The sequence below is a fragment of the Pteropus alecto genome, unplaced genomic scaffold (assembly GCF_000325575.1).
Source record: "Pteropus alecto unplaced genomic scaffold, ASM32557v1 scaffold7, whole genome shotgun sequence".
NCBI lineage: Eukaryota > Metazoa > Chordata > Mammalia > Chiroptera > Pteropodidae > Pteropus > Pteropus alecto.
The window spans coordinates 15991026-16017313 of record NW_006494614.1 but is presented as its reverse complement, the minus strand read 5'-3'; the positions used below and the strand labels follow the sequence as shown (position 1 = coordinate 16017313).

Sequence of the window (26288 nt, the reverse complement as noted above, 5' to 3'; positions counted from 1 at the left end):
CTGCTGAAGCCAGATGAGATTGGGAACTTAGTTGAGCTCCTGAAAGTAAACCTCACACGGTTGTGGGGGGTCCCCCTTATCACTGGGTTCCCTGGAGTTTTTAACTCTCGGAGTTGTCTACACTGAGCCTCCAGCAACTCATCATTTGCAGTTCAGGTTTTTGGCTCTGGTTCCTGCAGTGGTTTCAGCTCCTGGGTCTCTGCTCCTGTAAGTCGAGGTTCCCTGTATTCATGTCCAGTCTTGGGGGCAGCGGTTTGCTGTGTGTCATCCCTGCTCTTATGGGTCAAAGATGATTTTTCAGTCTGTTCAGCTTTTTACTTGTTAGGACAAAGTTGCAACTTCTAAGCTCCTTACATGTGGAACTAGAAACCAGAAGTTGAATTATGCTTTTGTAGCTTATGTGCTACATGCCAGTCAGCTCCAACTCCTGGTGACCTTATGAACAAGTGATATCCACAATGTCCTGTTCTCAGAAGCCCTGTTCAGCTCCTGTAGATTCATGCCTATGGCTTCTGTTTTGGAGTCAGTTCACCTAATATTTGGTCTTCCCTTTTCCTACTGCCTTCTGTTTTTTCTGGCATTATTGTCTTGTCTGTGTCTGGTGTAGTTATGGCACTGAACAATTTCTAACTTTCACTCTTCCTTCTTGTGTGAGCCAGTGTGTGGTTGCATACCATGTGCTTGTTTAAGCTAGTGAGTCTTCTGTTGGCTGTCTGCCCCGGTTCTCATCCACGGTGTTCTTTTTCTTACTGTACCTATTCTGTCTAGGGCATTTCATCCATGTCACCTCTGCTCACATACTAGTGACTTCCAAATTTCTATCTCCAGCTCAGACCTCTGGCCGGAGCTTCAGATTCCATATATCAATGCACATCTTTACTTCAGTGTTCCAGTCACTTGAAACTCGGCATTTCCAAACTCATACTTTCATATTTAGCTGAATTCATTATATCCACCCAACAGATCCATTGCCTCCCACTACATTTTCAAACCCAATGAATCTGCCACCGTCCATCGAAGGCAGAAACCAGGAGATTCTAGTCTCCCCTTTTTTCTCATTCTCCACATCCAGTCAAGTCCTACAATTTTATTTTCATAGTTTGTCGTAAATATGGCCTCTTTTTTTCCATCCTCACTGCCCTGGTGTCTCACTTTAGATTCTTAATGATTTCTGCTTGCATAGTTTCATCATTTTTCTTAGTAATCACCTTCCCTCCAGTCCCTTCCCTTGCTGTTTGGATCTCTCTCTCTTTCAGCTGATTAGCTAGTAAACTCCTATTTCGCCTTCAGTCATTTCCTCTATAAAGCTCTTCCTGAAGCAGACCCGGGCACTGCTTTATCAGTGTTCAGATTTTATATTTTTCAACTTATATTGTAATTGTCTTTCCACCAAATCTGTGCACCAGACGACTTCTTAAAGGCAACAGATTTTTGAATCATCTGTGCATCCCTAGCTCTTAATATAGTGTCAGGTGGTACTTATTAAGTGAATGTTGTTGAGTGAATTTATCCTTCATTTTCTCACCAAGACAGTGGCATCTGACCTCAGAAGGGGATTTTCTTATCTCCCATTAGTGATTTTTGGTGGGTCTGATGTTTTCTTAAAAAAAAAAAAAAATAGGCTAAAACAAAAGTAAACTATCACTTAAAAAAGTTTACTACTCTTAGAGGACTGCTGCAGATTTATGTCTACCTGTTTGGGTGGGTGGATGCTGCAGGGGGAGCTGAATTAAATAATGGCTCTTTTAGCTTTATTGTCAGCAGCTGCTGTGAATTTTATAACAGCTTCAGAACTGAATTCGAAACTTGAATAATTCCAGGTTGAATCAGTAGGAACAATTAAATCACCACTACTGTATCTAATGAGAGGGAGTGAGCTTTGGTATTCAGGAGTGAAGAATAAAGGAAATGGAACAGAAATATATTACTAAAATTGAACTTTTTGCATATTTAAAAAATAGCACATACCTTTTAAAATAATTCTCTGCCCTTTTGAGTATAGGCTGGGAATTTTTAGCTATATGAAACATGTCTGCTTAGTGGTTTTTTTTTTTTTGAAATTAAAAGAATTAGTTAAAAGTTTATATTGATATAGTTGAGTACATTGCATTAAATGACATAGTGAAGACATCCCTTTGAGAGGGATTGATTAGCTTTCTGGAGAGATTAGCTTTCTGGAGAGAGCTGAGTGTTGAATTGGAAGGGATCATAGTCAGTAGGTGGCAGCCTACACTTTGAAATAAGACTGTCCCTGTTGGCATTGTATGGATACAGCTGGGCTGCGGAGAAGCGTTTAAAACTCCAGAAGGGAGAATTTGAAGGATTGGGGGTTACTGACATAATACTGTAAAGCTGAATTCTACTTAATATATAAAAAAGAAGGAATTGCATAATTAGAGACAATGCTATATTTAAAAAAAGGGAAATAGAGTTATTTTGTATTCTAGATAATCCAGATGAGTGTGGGTTTAGTACCACTAAACTGCTTTTCTCCTTTCTAGCCTTTGATAGAACAAAATAATAGGAGTGATTTGAAAATTCAAAATAGAATAGTATAATCTCATCAATACATTGAATATCACATGGCAAGGAGATCCCTCTATCAGGAGCAACAGTTGGAACTGGGGACTTATAGGGAAGCAGGGGATAGAAGAGGGCAATTAAAGGTAGTTGATTTTTGGGGTATGCATGATTTTTATGTTGAATATCACACATTCTTTTATGTATGTTATGAGACAGATTCCACATGTCATATATAAAATCCGTCCTCATTATTGGCATTCTCAGTATGATAGAGCATGTATGTGTTTTAGTCAAATAAGACTTTGGTATATCAGGTTCAGGGTATGTTTTTATTTAGAACTATTCTGTACTGATATGAATGAACATTGCTGGGCTGTGGTTCATAAGGCTATACTTTGGTCCACTCATTGGATAAAACTTAAGTGAGAAAAGGAACAGTGGAGGACTTATGGAATTAGTCTACAGGCCTAAACATCTGCCTTTTCATGGGATTGATGTTTTTCCATTACTGTATTCATTCCTCTACACCGCAACTGCGGCTTGTCGTAGCAACTTGGGAAACTGAATATAACCACTTCTGTAAACATCATAGAAATTGTATAACCAGACACTTTAATACACTGAATTCAGGAAGGAAAACTAGGACAGGCGTGTGGAGAAGGCCAGTTTTCATCTATAATATGCCAGTGTTTGGGAGCTGACTCGGGCCTCAGTAAAGTGAAAGGAGAGGACCAGATGGTCCTCATGGACATGAGTAGGCAGTATTTGTGTTTTTATATTTTACAAATGGAACACATTTGCTTTATGCTTTGACTCCCTTTACATTTAGAGATTTTGTAAATGTAACAGTTGCTATATCATCTTAGAACCATGGGAAACCGTAGGTACTTCGTTTTCTCTTATGAAGTCCCTTTTCCAGTATAATTTTTAAATGTGGGAACTGTCAGAAAAATCCTTTGGTAAGTCTCTTATACTTTTACATGAATTATGAAATAGCATCACCAGAAAGCAACCTTCCGTTACATGTTCTTTCTTGCTGTGAAGAAAGAGTTGCTTGGGTGATAATCATACTCCTGGATTCCGTTGAGAAATGGCAGTCTGTGAAATGGGGTTTGGCTTCTGAGCAGTTGAAACTAATTTTACTGAAGAAAAAACTTCTGGCTTAACAATTCTTTAAGGAAATGGAATACACGGTTTATTCTCCCTATTGAAGTGTATATATTTGACTTCATAGCAGGTCGAATACCAGATATAGATTGTAAGATTTTGAACTGTTCTAGAAATTTGGAGTGAAAATAGGTGTTAATAAGATGGGATAAATATTTTTCTAATAAGATTATTAAAAAATATTTTTAAAGGATTGCCAGCAGCTTTAAGAGTTTTTTTATTTCCTAAAAGTCAGGCACTTTAAATTGCTCCTGGTACTGTAGGCCTCTTTGTTTTCTAAAAGTACACGTGTGGTGGAACTAGATAAAAGATCATATTTAATGGGCCCTTCTTTTTATCTCTTCTTTTTTATCCATTTGAAGAAAATGGGATGAAAATATCGACATGTGCTTTATTTATATTAGTTTCCCTTATATATTGCTTCAATGGTCCTTTTGTGACTTTTTCATTCAAAAAAAAAAAGATTTTAGAATCTACTAAAATTAGAATTGGTATAAATGGTCACTGAATTTTAATTTTTCAAAAAGTCAAAATGAGTATCCTCACAGTTGACATGTTGACCAGTAGCTTAACAAGTAATATTTAAGAAAATAAGATATTTAATGTATTTTGTGGGATATCAGAGTTGGAGAGAAATTAAGGATATATATCTAGTCCAGTGGTTCTCAATTGGTGTTGATTTTGTCTTCCTAGGGACATTTGGCCATGTTTAGAGACATTTTTGGTTGTCACAATTGGTGGTTGCCGCTGGCATATAGTGCGTACAGGTCAGAGATGCTGACCTATGATGCACATGGCAGTCCTCTCCCACCAAATAGACTTATCTGGCACAAAACGTCAACAGCACTGGGGCTGAGAAACTTTGATCTACGTGATGTTCTCCACGTGATGTAGAAACTGAAATTCTGAGAGTTTGGATGTTACCAGGTTGCCCAGTGACAAGTGGATGAACCAGATTCTAAGCTCAGGCTTCCTAAAACATAGTGCTGAGCTTTTTGAACTATGTCGTTTTCCTTCTTATTTATAAATGAGCAACTCATTTATGTAAAAACATGAGAAATATTAGGAATATTTAGGGAGTTTTAATAAACAAAGTGTTTTGATTATTTATGGAATAAGAAGAAGCTAGTTATCAGTAACCCGTATTAACATTGGTAAAAAAAAACCTGTGGTTCTTTTGTGAATAAGTTTTATGATTAGTGTTTTGGAGTAGTAGCTGCTGCTTTGACTATTTTTTTCCCCTTCGTTGATTAAACAATACATGTTTGTACTGCCCAACAGGTGTTTTCTCTGACATTTTAAGCATCAGTTGTAGTGTAATGCCCTTAAGCCAGTTTTTCTTATTTGACAAAGCAGTCTTTTAGAATTACCAGATGTGAGCACCAGCAGGGTTTTAGGAGATAGGCTAGGGCTAAAGTATAAAGTAGACTAGGAAAAATGTGATTATTGGTCATTATTGTCAGAAAGTATAAAACTGATTCATATATCTTTTTAAACATCACAATTAAGAATTACAAAAATGAAACCATATTTTATTAAGGACAATATATATTAAGAGAGTAAAAGATCTTTTGTTTACCTTGTCACTGTCAAGTATGACATATATCGTATGTCCATTTAATATTAGGTATGATGTCGCTGCATTGGCTTCCCAAATCTGGTGCCGAATCTTATGAAAATTCTCTTCCCGACTGATATGTTTAACAGAGGGAAGAACACAAACTTTTTTTTCTTCAGAGTTTAGTATTTCTTGAATTAGGATGCATTAGACATATTTAATTGTTTTATTTTGGACAGTTCACTTTACAGTTTTTACACATTAAAGTCAATGATTCCTTTTTTTAATTTCTTTTTTATTTTTTCTGTATTCAGAGTTGCTTATTTGATTGCAATATAATTTTGAATTATAAGGCTTTCCTTTTTAGACCCCAGAAATTATCAGGGCTAAAGGGGAGCATTATAGCAATTTTTATGTAGATAGTTCAGATTGCTCAATATCTGAATCCCTGAATTCTCCCATCCTATTTTGTTCATATTTAAGAAATAGATCACAAAGTCCATTAAATTACAAGTGAGGATGTCGTTCCTTCTACAAGTTGCATACCTGATGGCCATGCCAGCTGTCTTGCAGCTTCATGTTGACAGTGTGCTCAGGTATTGAGCTGATGTTGTCACCTGAAAACACTTACATGTTATAGGAAGTTTGAATCTAAATATGTAGGTTATTACAAACTAGACGTTCTGTGCTTTAATTCTAGCTTGTAATTCCACTGTGTAACACCTTCAATAATACAGTTATAAAGTCACATAATAATTAAATTCACCAGGAAAAATGATTTTTCCAGTCAAAGTGGAAGTAGCCAGTAAAAACAGCCATGCCTGGAGGACAGCATTAATGTCATTCGCCAGATGTTTGTTAAGCGAGACCTTCTCTGTAAAGTCTTAGAGGACTGGAAGAGCACAGTGCTTTGTTTTCTGTTCCCGTTCAGCGTAGATGAGATTTCTCAGTTGCTTTGATTGGCAGAGGAGATGAGGGATCAATTAGGTAAAGGTTGGCAGATATCATGTGCTAAGGAATCACTTGGGAAGCTTGTTGGATAAAAAGTTTTCAGTTTCCTAGTGAGCAGCTACACCCAAAGGCAGCTTTAGTGACAAAGTGCTTGACCTTCTCTGGTGGCATCCTGCCACCCCTCTCTACCGTTCCCCCCACCCCGCCCCCTAGGTCCTGTGGCCACCAGCCAGAAGTGGTGGCATCTGGCCAATCTTAAATTAGCCAAAAGATTCTTTTTCTGTAGTTTTGGCTCCTGGACACTCAAGCATCGTTGGTAATAAAGGATTTCTCATCTCAGTTTCTGGGCAGTCTGTTCATTTAACCCTCACTTTTTCCTCTTTTAGTTTCTGCCAGCTTGGAGTCCAGCACAAACAAAGACACTTGTTTCTAAGCCAAAAGGGAACACACACAAACACAGTATTACATTTTTAATTAATCAAGAATCTGTAGACACTGAATTTGAGCATTTTTTTAATTGAGAAAGTGGAGGTTCCTCAAAACTCAAAAGGAGACTTTCACATCATTTGAGGAACATGTTGATTGTTAAAGGAACATATTAAATGGTACAAACCCATTACATCTATTCAAATCTAAATGAAAAACTGATAGAGTAGACAATAAATAGAAAAGTTCCACAGCATTTTTGACAAATTCCTTAGTCCAGTAGGGCAATTCAGTTATTTGCCTAAAGAAGGCACCTTTTCTTTTTGTCAAACACCTTTTCTGTGGTGTTTCTGCCCAAGGACCATTTAGCCATTTAGCTTTTAATTACATATATCAAAGAAGGTTAGAACTCTTCTCACAGTGTTTAACTCTTTATACAAAAAAAGAAAAGTTAGATATCGTGGCATGTAATTATTGCATTAGTTGTGTTCTCTGAAAAGCCTTCATTCATCCCACAGTCTGCTGAAAGTGAATCTGGAGGGGAACGAAGATCTGTTGTGTGCCTCTAACCTACCTAGCTTCTCCTGATTGCTTTCAGATACTTGTAAGCAAAATTTGAGCTAAATAGTCTCAATAAAACTTTTCCTTCATTCAGTTCTTTTCAAATTACCTTTATTCATTCAGGCATGGGGCAGAAAACAGATCACACTCAGCTTTAGTGTCCATTACACTTAGAGATTTCGCTAGAGTAGAATTTCAGTAAAATTTGTTTTCTAGGCTAGGTGATCTTTGGCTGTCAATATTCATTTTACTGAGGGATCAACAGCCAAGTTACTGCATAATTTTTCACTGTTTAAATTTTCTCATAGCTGGATAGTGCCACTGCTGTCACTTATTTCCATCCCACGTCCCATTTCTCTCAGAATTATCTCCGTGTTCCAAGGAATTACAGGATCCAAGAACAGCTATTGTTCTATTTAAGAGTTGTAATAGGTCCATGACTTTCAGGATTTCCTTGTTCAGTTTGCTTTTTGCAGGCCCTGTTCTGATATTTGTTTATATTTGTAGTCTCTAGTGGGGTCTTTGTTCAATAACTCGAGTCTTTCCTCCATAATTTCTGCTGGACTGCTAAAGGATTAGGTCCAGTTGTTAGCATGTGATATATTTTCTCCCTTCCAGACTACATGGAACCTATTTTTCTCTTGTGGGTTTCTTTGTGGCGGCTTTAGCAATTCATTACTATTTTGCCTTGCTTCTTGATTTCTTGCCATCACTGTGTGTGCAGCCATGAGTGGACTGATGTCCATCCTCTGGAGAACAGCCTCCAAAAAGAAAATGAAGAGGCCTCTGTTGATAGTACAGTGACATATAGATTTATGGTCCCTGCCTTTGCTAACATTATGGTATCAGGGGTGCTCAACGTGACTTTAATCTTCATCAATTCTCCCAAACCACCTCATAGATATAAAAATAACAGGCTAGCTATGAAAACGTAAGATTAAGACAAGCTGTCTGGCTTTAGTCACCAATTAGAATGCTTCTCCTAAGCTCCTCATATGTAGTTATTCTGGAACTTCTAATGCCTGGCAACTCCGTCAGTTTCTATGTGTGGGTCAGTTTTATAGTTTCTGCAGAACTGGAAGTTTGCCACTTAAAATAGTCCTGGGTCCATTCAAGCATGTGATAGGCTTGCTAGGCCAGCCACTTGAAGTAATGAAGGGATAATGAAGGCAGTGATGGGCTGAAGTGCACTCAATAGAGAAAGGCTGGCATCAACTGTTACCATTGCCATGTTGACCAGTGGACGCCAGAAATAGATAATTAATATTAAAGTATCACTTGACAAGTAGAACAACATCCATGAATTTGTCTTGGGCTAAGGCACTTCTTTAGTATGTCCTGGGATTACTCAGGTTATTTTCCTGGTTATAGAGACCAATTTATTAGGTCTACAGGCTTGCTGGAGATGCCATCCTAGGAAAGTAGACGCCTTTCAGGTGTGCGTGTATGTGCATATTCATATGTGGGATAAATGTTTGAAATAGGACTCCAGACAGTGACACAATGATTCACTTCATAGTACTACTTCTTGGCCATGCCCGTATGTTGCAACACTGATGCTTAGGTCTTGCCCCAGGGATTGAGTTATGGGTCTGGGGTGTGGCCAGGGTGTTGGAGTTTTACAAGGTCCCCAGGTGATCCATGTATGCAACCAAGTTTAAGAACTCTAGAAGGTACTAAAATTTTTAAGATGTGGTCCCTGCCTTAAAGGAAATCCCACTACACTTGCTAGGCCAAAGCATAATTACATGGTAAGTAAAATAACAGTGTAAGAATGAAATAACAATATTAAACTATGTAAGAAGTGCCCAGTAACTTTGCTGCTTTTATTTAGGCCAGAGTTTAAATGACAGAGGGTGAACTAAACTGTAAACTGAGAGTTTTCATGGAAAATGGCATCTGAAACTTGTGGAAAAAGACAATTGAATGTAGACATCTTCTTTTCTTCCCTTTAAAAAACTCCATGGAAATGACAAGGGATCTTTTGTAAAGGCCTAAGTCCACAAGGATGGGGAGAATGGAACTGTAGACAACATGAACAAAATGTTGGAAGCTGGAAGGCTTAATAGACTTGGAAAAGCAGAATCTGGAATGGGCAGTGGGGCAGCCAAAAACCAGCCTAGTTCACATCACAGAATTACTCGAAGCTTCAGAAATTGGCCACACCAAGTACCTCTGCGAATAGGGGTGAAGATGAGTGGGACTGTAGAATAGAGGTTGTGATTAAGTTTCAGACGAACTTGATTTCTAACTTAATGTTGTTTAATGTTTTACGTTCTCTTTGAGAAAAAAAGATCTTGCTGATATATGCTTGATAAATAAATAAGGAATTATTGCTAGTTTTATAGAACTATGTACAATAATTATTTGTAACAGAATACAAATAATTTAACATTTAAAGTCAATTAATTTTTATTCTGTTTAAAATGGGCTTATATAGTATTTTGAATACTGTTGTAAAAGGTGATGAATGGCATAATTAAATTGGTAATTTAAAACATAACTCTGGCCACAGCTTGGGGGAGCTATGAGACTAAAGACAGGGAGACCATGGGCAAGATCATTACTGAGTCCAGAGGTTCTTAAACTTTAGCATGTATCAGAATCACCTGGAAAGCTTGCCCAATCAGAGATTAGTGGGCTCTACCTCCAGAGTTTCCGATTCAACAGGTCTGAGGTAGGGCCCAAGAATTATTCTAACAAATTTGTGGATGCTGCTGCTGCTGCTGCTGCTGCTTCTGGTCCAAGGACCACAGTTTGAGAACCACTATGTCTGTCTGAAAGGTAATGAGAATCTAAACTGGCAGTGGAGGGAAGATGGAGTCAGAAAGGAGTCAGTGACAAGCCAGTCAGGGAGAATTGATAGGACTTGAGGTTCTTTGGAAATTGAGGCAAAATGGAGAGGCGCTAGGGCAGTTTTAAGGGGTTAAATATTGAATGAAAGACTAAAAAGTTTCCATTAGGCAGGCAGTTAGGAGGCCATTGGTGACTAGCTGACCTAAATAAAAGCAATTTTCATGGAAAAAGTATTGTCAAACTAGATTAGAAAAAAACATAGTTAGATGACTAAAGCTTCCAGTAGTTATGATTATCCTATAATAGTACTTAGAATGTAGATTTAATTCTGAAATACTGGATTATACTCTGTACCATTGCCCATTTTAACTGGCCACCTGGGTTGGACCAAACTAGAGGGTTCCATCATGTTATGCATCATGATACTTTCTGGCTTTCCCCTGACCATTTGTTTAAAAGTGAATCTGACATTTAAAAAAAGTTTTTATGTTCGGCTTATTTCAAGTGAAACTCATCCTTCTGCATATACGTGTATTACTTTTACATGTAGAAACTGTTTTCCTTGCATTTTTTTTATGTATGGTGACTTTCAAGCTCTGTCTGCCTCTTGGGCCGTCAGAACAACTCAGATTTAAAGCTTCAGAGTTGTCAAGTTTTGTTGGATTTACCTGGGGGTTTCTCTCACTGCTTTCCCTTCTGTCACTATCACCGTTCATTCTGACCTGAATGATTATAATATTTGTCCTGAGTCTTTGTTCTCACTCCTCCCTACTCTATACATCTGTGAAATTCGTTTTCCCAGAATACAACTTTGATCACAATATTTCTTTGCTTAAAGCCTTCCCCATGTTTAATCCTAAAGTACAGTTTTATTAGCTTAGCTTTTAAGATCTTAAGTGAACTAGCTTTGACTTTTATTTCCACTTTAGTTCTTAACCCCATATTCTTGGCCGCGTCCACAGCTGTGTCGGAGCTTCTCTGCCCCTCTTACTTTTCTTACGATTTCTGTCCCTCAAAGTCCTCACTCTGCTTCACATTCTACTGTACTTCCAGACCCAGTACATCTTTTCACAGCCTTTCTTACCTTGAAGTGATTTCTCTCAGTTCTTGTCTGTTTCGAGGACTGTGTCTATAACTCACTGTATTTAGTTTGTCCTAGTTTTAATTATATATAAAATTCTCTTCATCTTTCTCATGATGCCCGTAATAGTGCCAAACGCAGAAGTTGGTTGAATGAATGGAAGAATGGGAAGATAGTTGTCATGACTTAGTGTAAATAAAGTGATGATTCATTTAACTGACTGCATTTCAGAGAATGACTTCTAATGGGATTTTCTAATGCTGCTGTGAGAGTTTAAGGGACTTCTAAGTATAGTCTATCACCTTTGTCATATCGTTTTTGATTCAAAAAATAAACTTCTTTTGACATAATCAAAAACAAAGAAGTTAAGAAACAAGAAATCTTTTATTTAACTTAATTTTTTCATTTGTGTCCTAGATATTTCAGTGAGCTGAAAACTATCCTTATTATGTTGTTTATGGCAAACTCGTTAAGCATCTCTCAGATGGCACATGTGTATAAATACACGTATACACACAGACATGCTTTTATTTAATCACTGGAGTGTGAAGTAGAAAAGTGCTCTATACAAGTAATTAGATTGTAGAAGTGATGTGTATTATTGTTTCTAGTTGACTTTAGAGGAAGAAACATCTAGCACTAGCTTAAGAAATTATGCTATAAATTATAAAAATTATAAAACATTTCAGATTTGCAATCGAATGTTATAATTTAATTTTCGAAACTTTTTTTTTTTTTGCTGGATATCAGTCATTTGGGGTTTTTAGACTGTATTACTTTTGGGACCAAATTAAGGATTGTAGTTATGGTTTTTGTGTTTAGCTCTGACTGTATGCGAGCCTTGAATTCATATAGCAGCAGTGAGACTCAAATATTTTTTTAAAAAGCAGATACAGTGGGTGAATGTTGTTTTTCTTTCCGGTTAAAACTCGTTCTTCGTTCTCTTGAGCTGTATTTTATTAATAGCTCTTCAATTTGGGCTTAGAATTGGTTTAATGTCAACTTTCTCTTGTTTACAAAGGGGAAAGCTCATTTATTTTGCATGCTTCTTTGTCATGTTTTTCCCTTTGCTTCTGAGAAAAGGGTACCAACCTATTTAGATAGGAGTTTAGGCTATTTATAATGCTAGGCAGGTTAATTTAGATTGACAGCTTGTAATGTCCTCCTTGGTGAATGACGCACGTGGGTTTTAGATGATGTTGGCCTGCTGTTTTCACTTATAGTCAGTAATCAGCTGGAGGAATTTGTGTGCTTTGAGCTTTGGTGTTGACGTAGGTACTGGGTACAGATATGTTTTAGGAAACATCTCATTTCCATATAAATGAAAGAAGATTAAAAAAAAAATTTAGATGGCTTGCCTTGAAATTCCAGCTGGTATCACGAGGATGATGAAAATATTTCTTTTGACTTTCTGGAAAAACAGCTTTGGTTGTATTCAAGCAAAGTGAAGTCATTACAGGTTTATTCAGAAATGCTTTTTGTATTCACTTTTTTGGGGATCTTTTTTCAGTATCAGCTATGTGTTCATTTATTTGAAAAAGTACATTTTTAGCATGTATTCTCTAAACTTCAATTTAATCTCTTAATAAGTTTTAGATAGCTTCACTTAAGAAATCTGTACAATCCCATCAATAACCTTGTCAATTTGATTTTAGTAAAAGGTAGAAGAGCCAAAGAGTTCATCTTTCTTCCATGATCTTCCATGACAAAACTGTGGTTCTCTTTTTTAAGACATAGTAAATATCAATTTGACTGAAATGAGTTTGTGTGTGTGTGTTTTTTTTTTCCTGAGTGTCACTTAAAGAAGAATCTAACTTAAGCTTAAATAGTCGTATAGTACATAGTCCCTAGAAACCAAACGTTCAGATTACATTTGTTTAAATTCAGCTTCATTTAAGATAAGGTGATTTTATAAGTGGGGATTTTAGCTCCTTAAATCACATTGATAATGCTCCGGAACAAAATTCAAGTTATGCACAAGTGTCAGAACACCAGTGGTTGATTTATTACTAGTTAGAATGTCTTCTCTGGGCCCACAGCCCTCAACAAAGCCAGTGCTGGGTAATTCCTGAAGATGTATGGGGCTCTGGGAATGCTGAGTTGGTTCTGTTCTGCCATGGTCATGCTGTTGCCTTTGTGGATTGTCATGACATAAGGGTCTTACTCAAGGTATGTTGAATAGTACATAGCACTTAGTTTGGGGACCAGACGTCAGTGTAATCCCCTGGGATGGGGGGTGGGGGTAGAGAGTGGGAGGATGAGGAGTAGTATGGAGCCAGGGCTTCCAAGTAGACATTTGGTTGAATAGAAGAACTGTGATCTGTTAGGATCAACTGGCCCTCATTCCCAAGCAGTGCATTGGAAGGCTTTGGGCTCCCTAGGGTTCAGTCATTGGCTTGCATAGTCTCCAGGCCTCTGCAGATACACAACTGCGGCAAGGTTTGTTCCTCAGGTCTTCATTCTCACTCCTAGGATATCTCTTGCATGTTAGCAGTAGTGGATCTTCTGTTTGTAGCCCTACTCTGCTCGATGGTAAACCTCGGGATCTTTGGAAAAAACTACATGTTTAACTGACCGCTCTGCCTCTTCATGGTCTCACTAATGGAATGAGATATTAGTTCATAGTTTGCAGTGGCTTGTCACAGCCCTGCCACCATGACCAACTGTTCTTCACTACCCTGCTCTTCAGATAGAGAGAGGACTTATTGTGAAATGTCAAAGTGGCATTGACATCTTCTAGCTGGGATAGATTGGGGGTGAGGGTGGGCAGGGTGCAGTGCTGAGTACCTCTCAGTGCCAACCCTCAGGGGTTTATCTGCTCCCGTGTGCCACTCAACTAACAACTAACAACTATTCAATTTTTTTTGATTCTGTAGTGTTCCTTAAACTCTTTCTCTTTTTAATTTTTCTTACCGCTATCCTGATACTACTACTTTACATTCTACAATTCTTTATGTGGGTCTGATGGGCAGGTCTTTAAAAGTGCTAGGGTTTTGTGATTCTGTGAATCATTTTTCTTCTTACTATCCTTTTGTACTCAACCATTTTATCCGCTCATTAAGTTATCTCATAGATACTCTACCTAGTTTTTCCTTTTGATTTATTTAAAGAAAGTATTTTTACCCCTTGTAAATTCTTTATAGGAATAACTTTGCATTTCTTTTTTTTCCCCCAGTTGATACAATATAGGAGTATCCCTATATTCTCTTTAATTTAGAGATCTTTATTTGAATGAAAGATTGATTTATCCCATTGCTTCTTTTTTTTCTAGTTACTCTGATAAAGTTTAAAAAAATTGTGGTTACTAATAGTAGTGCTTTTAAGCAATTGCCACACTCCCCATGGTTAATCGAAAAAAAAACAAAACTTTGTTCGGTTCATCTAAGTGGAATTTTTCTTCTAAAATTGAACGGTGGAGTCGATTATTTGATATTGTCCTCGGATATTGTTTCTTTAACCAGTGTTAACTCTGCGTGTCCATGAATGTATTTTGGGAGTTTTCATGTTTTCAGTGATATTTAGAATTTAAGGGTTTTAATATTAATGATAATATTTTTAAAAGCATATTCCGGGTTATCTGGATCACCTGCCATTTAGCTAAACCTTGCTATATGATAAAGTTGTTTGTTTATTCTTGTGTTTGTGCTACATGAAGGCCAACTACTTCACAGTATCTGAAATGTATGAAGCTTTCACTGAGATTCAAATAATAAAAATACTAGGTACTTTCTTCTGCTTCTCTATTTCGTTAATTTTCTCAAAATCATCAATTTCTACTTCTCTACTGATCATTTCTATCAGCCTGCAAATATGCTGTTATTTCTTCATTGTTAAATAAAATCCCTCTGTTGGTTCCAATACTCCTCTCCAGCTCCTTTGTTGCTCCTTTCTTTGCTCTTCTTCAAATTTCTACAAATAATTGTCATTACTCGTGGTCTTCAGTTTCTCTTCTCCTATTGCCTCTTGAATAAGGCTTTTGTTTTCTCCTTCCTTCCTACTTTGCAGATACATGTTAAAGTCACCAGTTATAAAATTTTCAGTCTTCATCTTAATTGTCAGCATACAGCACAAATTGATCATTCCTCTTAGAAACACTTTCTTCATTTGGCTTCTAGGTCAGCACATTCTCCTAGTTTTCCTCTGAACTCTTTGCCTTTTTTCCCCCCTCAACTTTGCTGATTTATTTCTCACTTATTGTCTTTGTAACATTGCATCTCTTCTGTATGTACCCATTTAAATTTACTTGGTAATCTCATCCAGTTCCATATTTTTTAATGTCATGTTTATACTTAAGACTTTCAACTCATGTATCCAACAGTAAAATTAAGAGCTTTATCTTAATATCTGAAGGCATCTTAAACTTAACATTTCCAAAACTGAACTTTTGACATCTCAACATGCTTCTTTGTGGTTTTCCATTTCTTAGTTAATGGCAACTCTTTAAGTTGCTTAGGGCAAAAAAGCCTTTTCATCATCTTTAGCATTTCTCTGACTCATACTGCACATCCATTTCATCAAAAAATCCTTTTGACTCTATCTTTAGACTATATCAGAGTCTCACATCTTTTCTGCTATTATGTTTCATCATCTCTTACTGGGATTAATGCCTGTCCTGTAATCAGTCTTGCTGTGTCCACCCTATAAATAGCGTATTTATAGGCTATTCAAATTCTACCCTGAGGGATCCTGTTGAAATGCAATTTCAGAGAATGGCATGACTTTGGTCGATGGCTTCCTGTCCCACTCACCTACTTATTGACTCATTCCCACACTAAAAGTCAGAGTGCTTACAATGACCTACAAGGCCCTGTCTGATTCGTGCCACCTTCCCATCAGATCCTCTTAACTCTTCAACTTCATCTCCTACCACTATTTCTCTTACTCCAGACCAGACATTCTGGACTTTTTGCCTTCTCTCTGATGTGCTAAACCTGCTCATACCCCAGGACCTTTGCACTAGCTAGTCCCTCTGCCTGGAAGATACATTCCCTTGGATTTATGCATGGGTACACTTCTTCACTTTCTTCTACTCTTCTTTTAAATGTCACCTCTCAGTGAGGCTTTCCCCATCTTCCTATTTAAAATTACAGTAGTCCCACCTCCTCCCCTAATCACCTACTCCCTGTTTTATTCTCCATAGCGTCTCATCATGTAACATATTGTCTTTTTTTGTTTTTATTGTCTGTTTTCTCTGATTTGAATGTAAGTTCCATGAGGATAGGAATTTTTTTCTGTTTTGTTTGCTGCTGTATAGACTTATTCAAATATTTATAATGTATCTAATGCTGAATAGTATCTATCCAGCATTAGGTACATTATAAATATTCGAATAAGTGTATGAATTTTTAATCTTTTCAGTATCACGATTCTTCTGTTAGAGATAGAAATTGAACCTTAGGAATTTTGTAATTTGTGGAAATGGTGCTTAAACCCACATCTGTCTTGGCTAATAGTGCAATCACTGTATGTATTATTAATTTACCTATTGGGATACTATGTATATGAACTTTATATCAGGTTAATTGCTTTATAACAGAGTAAGTAATTAGAATTATACATTTTATGTGAGCTTTTACCCTCAATCATTACCTGTTTGGGAGAATATAGGAACAGATTTTTAATATTTAGTTCATAGTGAAGCAGTTTTTTGCTAGATCATAGAAACTTGGGGAGAGTTGTTAAGCTATTCCTCAAACTAAGCATGTTTGGAGTAAGAATTCTGAGAAACTCAACTTTTCTGCCTTCTAGCAATGAAAAAGGCTATATTTACTGAGATGAAAAATAGCTAAATCCAGAGATCTTGAAACAGCAAGGAATAAATAAGAACATTGCTTCTTAGGTTCAGGTGGTTCACGTATTCCACAGATGTGGATTCTACAGGTGGCAGCTGGAATCTGTGTTTCTTTGCTATCAATGAATTATTCTTAGTTCAGTGGAATCACAGATTTTCAGAAATTATCAAGCTACTTGCAGTGAAATAGAGAACTGATGAGGGATAGAGGTCACAATCAGAAGATAGTCACAGATCGTGATGAGTATGAATCATGCTTTTGCAGCTGCTTTGAGTGAAACTACAGGATGTGCCTGGTTGCCATTTCCTAGCACCTATCCTATTGGTGGTTCAGATTTAAAAAGACTGAGCTGAAAGTAAAGTCTACGCACCAAGAAGAACTGGTATCCTTGGATTATGGAACTGAAATATGAATCCCAGATCTGTCCCCCAACTTTTGGTCACCTGGCCCTACTGTGACCATTGCTTGTGTCTATCCAGGTCCCTGAAATTAGAATTTTTCATGAAATCCTGATATTGGCCAAAAGGTGGTGAAATTTCAGAGGAGAATTGAGTTGTATGCTATTAACATGGTAATTTGTGGTTTCAATGGAAAGCTTAAGGTGTTTATCAAGTTCCTTTAATTTGAAAAGTCTCAAACTTTAAATTCTGTCTCTTCTTTAGTGGGTAGTGCTGAAACCTCTGCTCAGTTCTTTGAGCTTCCAGCTGTTACCTGCTGGGCTCTTAGAGTCTACTGTAGGCACAGGGGTTAGCCAAGGTTTTGAGCAGAATTTATGCACAGATTTTGGGGTACTCCCATGTAGTTCTCTTCTTTTAGGGACTTAGTTCCACAATTTCTAGCTACTGGCATCTCCAGATTCCATTCTCTGACACCTCAAGCCAGTAAGACTGAGTCTGTCTAAATACTAGCTATCCTATGTCACAGTGACTGGGAAGTCCCCCTGGGGGACAAGCCTTATAAATGTCATGTTCTTCCACTACATTTCATTTCTTTAAAGGGTCAAGTCTCTTTCAGTTTATGCCTATTTTTTGTCCCTTCAATGTCTAAATATTGTTGCATTTAGATTAGCATTTATAATCACATGTGAGAGGGTTGTCTGAAAAAAACTACCCTGCCATGACTGAAATCAAAAGAAACCATAATAAGTTGTGATACATGGAGTTTTTGTTATTCAGTTCAAAATTCTTTCTAATTTCCATTAGAATTTCTTCTTTGAGTTGTAGGTTACTTAGACATATATTTAAATTTTTTTCTAACATAAGGATTTTCTACTTATCTTTTTGTTATTGACTTCTAGCTTGATTCTACCATGGTCAGAGAATGTACTCTGTGTGATTTTAATTCTTCAAAATTTATTGAGATTGGATTTATAATTCAGTCTGTGGTCAATTAATACCAAAGTTCTCTGTTTGCTTGAAAAGGATTTCTATTCTTAGCTGTTGGGTGCAGTGTCATGTGTATGTTCGTTAAGTCATGTTTGTTAATGATATTAGAATCTGCATAGTTACTTTTTAATTTTAGTATGCTTTATGTGTCAGTTACTGATATTGATATATTAAAGTCTCCTATATTGGTAATTTATCCATTTCTCCCTTTAATTCTGTTAATTTATCTATTTATTTGGAACCATGCTGTTACATGAGTATAAATTTAGTACTATGCCCTCCTTGTGAATTGAACCCTTTAAAAGTACAAATTTTCCCTTTCCCCTTAAGGTCTACTTTGTCTGCTATTAAAGTAGCATTATCAAGTTTCTTTCGGTTGGTTTTTCATTGTATATATTTTTCTTTTTACTTACAACTTTTCTGTTATCTTTATTGTTTATTTTCTTTTAAGTAGTTGAGTTTTGCTTTCTTTTATCCCAGTGTCACAATCTTTATGTTAATTGAACATTTAGATTACATACAGTTAATATAATTGCTGTGTTTGCATTTTAACCAGCTATCATTCTAGTTATTTTCTCTTTTCTTCACTTGTTCTATGCATTTTTTCTCCATTTTGCCATTAATATATTGACTTTTCAGTTATATTGTGCATTATATTACTCTTGTTTGTCATATTAAGATGATCTTTCTTTTCTTTTTCTTTTTCTTTTTTTTTTTTTAGGAAAAGATAGAGTTTTTAATACCCCATTGTGTGAACAAGGAATTGTTGGATTTGGGATTGGAATTGCAGTCACTGGTGCTACTGCCATTGCAGAAATTCAGTTTGCAGATTATATTTTCCCCGCTTTTGATCAGGTAGGAGGATTACATTTTACTGTAATTGAACGTTTTTAAGGTTAAGCCCAGGAAGTATTGAAGTTTTGCCTCCAGTCTGCCGCCCCCTGTTTTATGAACTTTTTGTTATCTTTGAGCTAGTACATTACAAGTTATTTTAAGTTCTAATAAAATGGTTTAAGAACATCATTTATTATGACACATCTCTTCTCTTCCCTTCAGATTGTTAATGAAGCCGCCAAGTATCGCTATCGCTCTGGGGATCTTTTTAACTGTGGAAGCCTCACCATCCGGTCTCCTTGGGGCTGTGTTGGCCATGGGGCTCTCTATCATTCTCAGAGTCCTGAAGCTTTTTTTGCCCACTGCCCAGGAATCAAGGTATCCTCGTTTATGTACTTTATTTGATCACCATTTGATGTTTTCATTTTGGTTCATTCTATTAATATTAACTAATATGCTTATCTAGAGGAAATATTTCAAGTGTGCAATTCAACAGTAAGTCATATTTATATGGCACTGTATGTTTACCGCCCATAGTTAGAGTTCTTTCTGTCGTCACATATTTGACCCCTTTTACCCATCTACCTCCCCTCTCCTCCCTCCCCCCACCTTCTGGTAACCACTAGTCTACTGTCCATGTCCATGAGTCTGTCATGTTTGTTTTTTGCTTTTAGATTTATATCCCACATATAAGCAATATCATGTGGTTTTTAACTTTTTCTGACTTGTTTCACTTGGCATGATTATTTCAAGATCCACCATGTTGTACAAATGGTAGTATTTCATCTCTACTTATAGTTGAGTAATGTTTCATTGTATATATGTACCACAGCTTCTTTAGCCAATCATCTATTGTAGGGCACTTTGGTTGCTTCCCTGTCCTAGCCACTGTGAATAATGCTGCTGTGAACATTGGTGTACATACATCTTTTTGGATATATGTTTTGAAGTCTTTGGGGTAAATACCCAGTAGAGGGATTGCTGGATCATATGGTAGATCAATTCTTAGTTTTTTGAGGAACCTCCATACTGTTTCCATAGTGGCTGTACCAATTTGCAGTCCCACCAGCAGTGTGTAAGGGTTCCTTTTTCTCCACATCCTTTCCAACACTTATTATTACTTGTCTTGTTGATAATAGCCTTCTAACAGGTGTGAGATGTCATCTTATTGTGGTTTTGATTTGCATTTCCCTAGTATCTAGTGATGTTGAGTATCTTTTCATATATTTGTCGGCCATTTTTATATCTTCTAGGGAGAAGTGTCTGTTCAGATCCTCTGCCCATTTTTTGATTGGATCATTTGTTTTTTTTTGTTATTGAGTCATATGAGTTCTTTGTATATTTTGGAAATTAGACCCTTATCGGAGGCATTGCTTGTAAATATATTTTCCCATTTGGATGGTTGTCTCTTTGCCTTGTAGACTTTCTTTTGCTATGCAGAAGCTTTTCAGTTTGATATAGTCCCATTAATTTATTTTAGCTTTTACTTGCCTTGCCTTTGACGTCAAATTCATAAAATCCTCTTTTAAGTCCAGGGTCCATGAGTTTAGTTCCTATGTTTTCTTCAATGCAATTTATTTCTTATTTTTCAAATAGACTAAGAAAAGCCTTTGTAACTTAGGCATGCTTTTTAGTCCAGGTTAGATAGTATTTGTTCAAACAATTAATTTTGAAGCATCTTTCTTTTATAGCCTTCCACAATAATTTTCATAATAGGTTAGGTCTTTTAATAAAAATATATTTTGCATATTTTAAGTCTTAATGTTTTACATTATCTTTTCTAGTTCTATTTAATGAAGAACTGTATAGGGATTCAATATAGAAGCTCAGCTACCCAGGGCTGTCTCTGTTTTTTGATAGCATAAAGTGGTTGTGAATGTGTGTTTATGTTTTATGTTTCATTTGTTTTTTCTACCAGGGCAAAGTCATAAAGTTTTTCTTAGTCGAGTGGAGAGGTTACATCATTTTTCAATGTAAGCTGGAAGTGGTAGGTTGGGACAGAAACCACATTTGAGGCAACAGTTTTTTTGTGTGTGTGCTTGAGCTAAACACTGAATCGCATTTAATGTTTATGATGTTACCCAGTATTTTTAAGAATAGGCCTTTTCTCTCAATCTCCTACTTTCCCTCACCTCACTCTATTCTCTCTTGTTTAATCCTAAATGAAAATATACATGTAGCACAAAATGCTAAAAATAGCAGATGAAGAAAGCCGATGAAGAGAAACTAAATTAGGAACATGAGATAAAAGACATTGTGTATTGTGGTAAGTAATGTGTTAAGCAGTCTATTTATAGAAAATGAAATCGTGAAATTTGTTCTATTTTATTTTTTAAATAAAAATCCTTCAATAAAAATGATATAAAAATGATTTTGAAAGCCAAATATAACTTGCTTCAAGGAACCCTATTTGAGCCTTTGTGATAAATTCAGGTTTATTTTAATGGTAACTTTTCCTATGTAGCTCTTGTCTTTATGCAGTTTTTTAATAATCATTAAAAATTAGGCACAAGTTTGTGATTTGAAGCAAAATGGTCTAGAAGTTAAGAGCTTGAGCTATGGTATCAGTTTGAACTGGGTGAGAATCCCTGGTCTAGCAAGTGATGTATCCTTGGGCAGGCTCTCCGATCTCTCTTTAAGCTTTAGTCTGTACTTCTGAATTGGGGAAAATAATAATAACTACCTCATGGGGTAACTATGAACAGGAGATGAATTAATGTACATAGAGTTCTTGGCCCAGTTAACACATGTGCAGTCTACTGTCATGATCGTCATCTTCGTAAACAACCGAGTTCTCAAGGCGGTCCTGGAGCCATTTCCTGTCAACTAGAAGTGCGCATTGTCCACATTTTTCTTTTAGCCTTTCAGTAACTGGACATTATAGTGCACAGATTGTGAAGTTCAGTGGATGACTTTTCCACTTAGGAAATGAAGACAGTGTATTTCATGGAAAAGAAGATTGTGATATGTTAAAATTGAGGAGAGTTGCATGCCCTTTGAAAGTTGCAGTAGAGTATTAGTAGAAAAGATTCTTTATTTAAAGGTAAATATAAGAAAATATTGACATCTTTACTTTTTCGTTTAGATAAATAGTTTTTGCAGATTCCTTTTATATATTTATTTATTTATTTATTTAGCTTCATAAGAGAAGACCCGTCTTAGTCACAAGGATAGAGTAGGCATCTGATCAATGTTGAATAAATAGAATTTTTTGAGACAGTATGTAAATATTCGTACATAAGTGATAATTAGGCTAAAATACCAGGTTTCTATTTTTAATTAGTAGCAATAGGTTAGTTAAATATCAACCCTTCCTGTGAGTTTACTGGGATACATTTTTACTAAAATTGTCTTTAAAAAAATCTGTTTTTGCAGGTGGTTGTACCCAGAAGCCCTTTCCAGGCCAAGGGACTTCTTTTGTCATGCATAGAGGATAAAAATCCTTGTATATTTTTTGAACCTAAAATACTTTACAGGGCAGCAGGTAAAAGTTTTCTTTATTTTATATTTGTGATGTTTTTATATTTTTGTTTTTCACAGTTCAAAAAATTAATGTCTCCCTCCCCCAATAGTTCGATTTATATTTTCCTTGTAGAAAAATCTGATTTGTTCTATATTTAGTTTGTTCTCAGGTATACGTTTCATGTTAAATTTAGGGGAAACCCATCCAGCTATTTTATTTTGATTGTGGAAACCCAGAAGCAATGTGAAGTGGAAGCAAGAATATAGGTAGCAGGCACCTAGTAGATGCTTATTAAGTGTAGATTGAACAAAAAAGCGAATGAGCTCATTGTACTAAGTAAGAGCAAATGCCCTTTTAGCTAAGGGTCTGTGTAGGTCTTAATCTAAATTGGAATACTTTTGATAGTGAAGGAGGCACTATTAATGCTGTGATATCAGGTCTACACTGGGTTGACTGTCTAAGGCAAGCTGTGGTGTTTAGTCATGCTCCTTTTAGCTTAAGATCATAATCCTGTAAACATCATCTGTGACTGCTTATTTATCAGCTGTAATGGAAATTTTAAACATCAAATGATTTGTTCTGTCTAAAATATATTTTGAATTCAAGAAATATTGCTTTGCCAAATCTTTTCTTTGAATAGTTAAGCATAAAAACATTTTGTTTTATTGTATTGTGATTTACATATAGTAAAATGCATAGATATTATGTTCATTTTGATAGATTTTTGATCGTTGTGTACATCCATGTAACAACTATGCAAAATAAGACATACAGCATTTTCATCACTCCAGGTCTGATAAATCCATTCATCTTTTCTACCAATCTACTCTTCCTATCCCACACTTAGGCATTTTCTGATTGCTATTACCATAGATTAGTTGCATGTTTTTGGGCCTCACATAAATTGAATAACACAGTCTTGTATATTCTGTGTTTGGCTTCTGTGTTCTTTTGCTCACCCTAGTGTTTTTGAGGTTCATTCATGTTGATGCTTATATCAGTAGTTTATTCCCTTTTCGTTGCTGAGTATCATTCCATTGTATGACTAGATGACAATTTATCAGTTTTGCCTGTTTTGTACAAGCTTGCTATAGACATTCTTGTATAGTGTTTTCATGAACATGTTTTCATTTCTTTTGGGTAATAAACATCCAGAAATGGGGTTGGTGTGTCACAGGGTAGATGTAGATTTAGCCTTATAAGAATCTGCTGAAGAGTTTTTCAAAGTGATTGTGCCATTTTACACTTGTATTGGAAATTTATCAGAGTTCCAGTTGTTCTTAAGTTAAACATTTTAAATTGAATCTCTACATTTTTAAAGAACTCTGTTGTGTTCTATATGCCATTATGGAATAAAACAATTACTCTAAGAATTAAAAAAAAATCTCGAGGTAAATAGGAAAACACTGATGGTATATAATGAATAGCTATTTGATTTCTAATAATTTTAATATCCTATAGGTATCATATTTTTGAGGTTAATCAGCTGTTATAGCTAATCAATTAATGCAGATATTTTCAGTATTTAATAAATGGAGACTGAGTAAGAAACATTTGGAAAAGCAATATTCACTTTACTGCAAATTTTGAAATCAGGATTGGTAAGGGAAATGCTTAATGTTATAGGATTCCAGCTAAGACCATGAGCTTGAAACATTTATTGCAGTCTTGGCCCTGGGAGAGCTTATAAAAGACTCTGATGAGGATTGGGGTTGAGAAGTTTTTCAGAAGTTTCCTCGTGATTGATTATGTGCCATTTTGAGGACTGTAACTCTGAATGGTTTTTCTGACCCCTAGTGGCTTAGTAAAGACCATAAAGGTATTAGTTTTTTCACAGCTAAAGAGCTGCTTTGCAGAAGAAAGTAGAATAGGAAGAAGAAGTTAGCCACTAAAGTCTTCATATGAGTGTCTCTAGGTGGTTATCAGAGTTCATCTCAGGGCCAGCAGTAGAAGCATCCTCAGAGCTTATTAAAAATGCAAATTGTCAAGCTTTATTCAAAACCTACTGAATTAGAACCTGTGGGAACAGGGCCCAGTTATCTGCCTTAGTATCCCTCCAGGTGATTCTGACTCATGCTTAACTTTGAGAACCACTGCTTGAGGTCAGTTTGGAAGCAATAATTGAAGTTGCTCATCTCTATTTTATTTTTTTACTGGTTCTTATATAGAATTCAGGATGCCTTTAACTCATGGTTTTCTTAGACTTAGCCTCTGGTTCGAATTCGTACCTTACAGCTGACCATATTCTGGTTTCTGCTTTTTATGGGGGAAGGGTATTGGTGAGGGGTTGTGAATGTACTGACACTGATTGTTCATTTGCTGCCTATATGCAGTCTGCTCTTCTCCAGCTCTGTTAACCTCTCAGATCTACTTCACATTGACAGAAAATTCCAAATTTCCAGTTGTTTAGAATGATATAAAAAGAAATGGAGACTTTTGATGGAGTAGTCTGTGGTGCCTTGTGGAAGACATTTCTGTATTGACAGAATCAAATGGAGCAATAAAAGAAAGTGCTTTAGATTAATTTCATAAACCAGTAGACCTCTAGTATCCATAAATAATTTGATTTTTTTCCTATGTTCTTCTTGAATGCCAGCGTACATTAGGGATAGTTAAAACAGTGGACTAAAAATGTGGACTTTTATATTTAGAATTTTTTTAAGAGTTTATATTGTGAAGGTGCATAGAGTAATATATATATACACACACACACACACACACACACACACACACACACACACACATATATGATACTAGGCTGACAATTCTTTGTAAAAGTTATTGGGGTTGTGTTCATTACATAATAGCTCATTTAGGTTAATTATCCAGTAATCTTAACTAAATGGAACATTAATCAATTATAAGTAAAAAGAACTTTTGAGTATTCTAAGGCAATGTTTATAAAACCTGTGCATTGAAACTCATATTTTCTTCATAGAATGATATCTCAAATATATAGATATTCATGAATTAGACAGGTACAAAAGTTTGATTTATTAGTTAGGTTAACAATAAAACCCATAATGAGACCGTAGGATGGAAATTTATTTCTCTCACATAAAGATCCAGACTGACAGTCTAGAGCTGGTGTGGTGGATCCTCTGTCATCAGAGTACCTGGGCCCTTCTGTATGGTTTCTCTGTTGCCTTTAACATGCTACGTTCAGTGCCTGGTCCCAAATGGCCATTCTGTTCCCAACATCACATAAACATGTTAGCCATCAGGACAGGGAAAGAAGGAGAGGGGAAATGGAAAAGAACTATCCTTCTCTTTAAAGAATGACTTAGAAATTGCACATAATTAATCTACCCACATCTCATTGATCAAAACTTAATCATAGTGCCATATCTAGCCACAAAGGAGGCTGAGAAAAGTACTCTTTAGCTTAGTACCCACCTGAAAATTTTATTACATAATGATGGGAGGTGGACATTGAAAACTACCAATCTCTGATTGCCACAGTTGCTTCCACGGTCTCCAAAAGAAGTCATAAGTTTTAAGGAGGGAATAGAACTGTTAGAAATAATATGATCATTTGCCTTTTGACCCATAGTCTACTTTTAAGAATCTATTTCATTGAGATACTGATCAAAGCTAGAAAAAAAATGTTATTGTTCATTGACAAGAACCTACTTACGTGGATTGGAATCCAAAGGACAGTCTAGAACCAATGTCTTTCTCTCGCTACCTCTGAACCTTAGTGCGAGGAAAAGACTGGTCAGAAGGAGACTGGGCTAGGAGATTTTAACAG

The 26288-nt window shown here is 36.1% G+C and overlaps 1 protein-coding gene across 1 annotated transcript in view; it reads left to right on the top strand.

The window, feature by feature from the left end:
- The window catches only part of BCKDHB (branched chain keto acid dehydrogenase E1 subunit beta), a 178520-nt gene that overhangs the window by 13637 nt on the left and 138595 nt on the right, over positions 1-26288 (top strand). Inside the window, 3 exon segments of the mRNA XM_006926359.3 lie at positions 18962-19095; positions 19297-19452; positions 22450-22558. Coding sequence (XP_006926421.1) covers positions 18962-19095; positions 19297-19452; positions 22450-22558 — 399 coding nt within the window.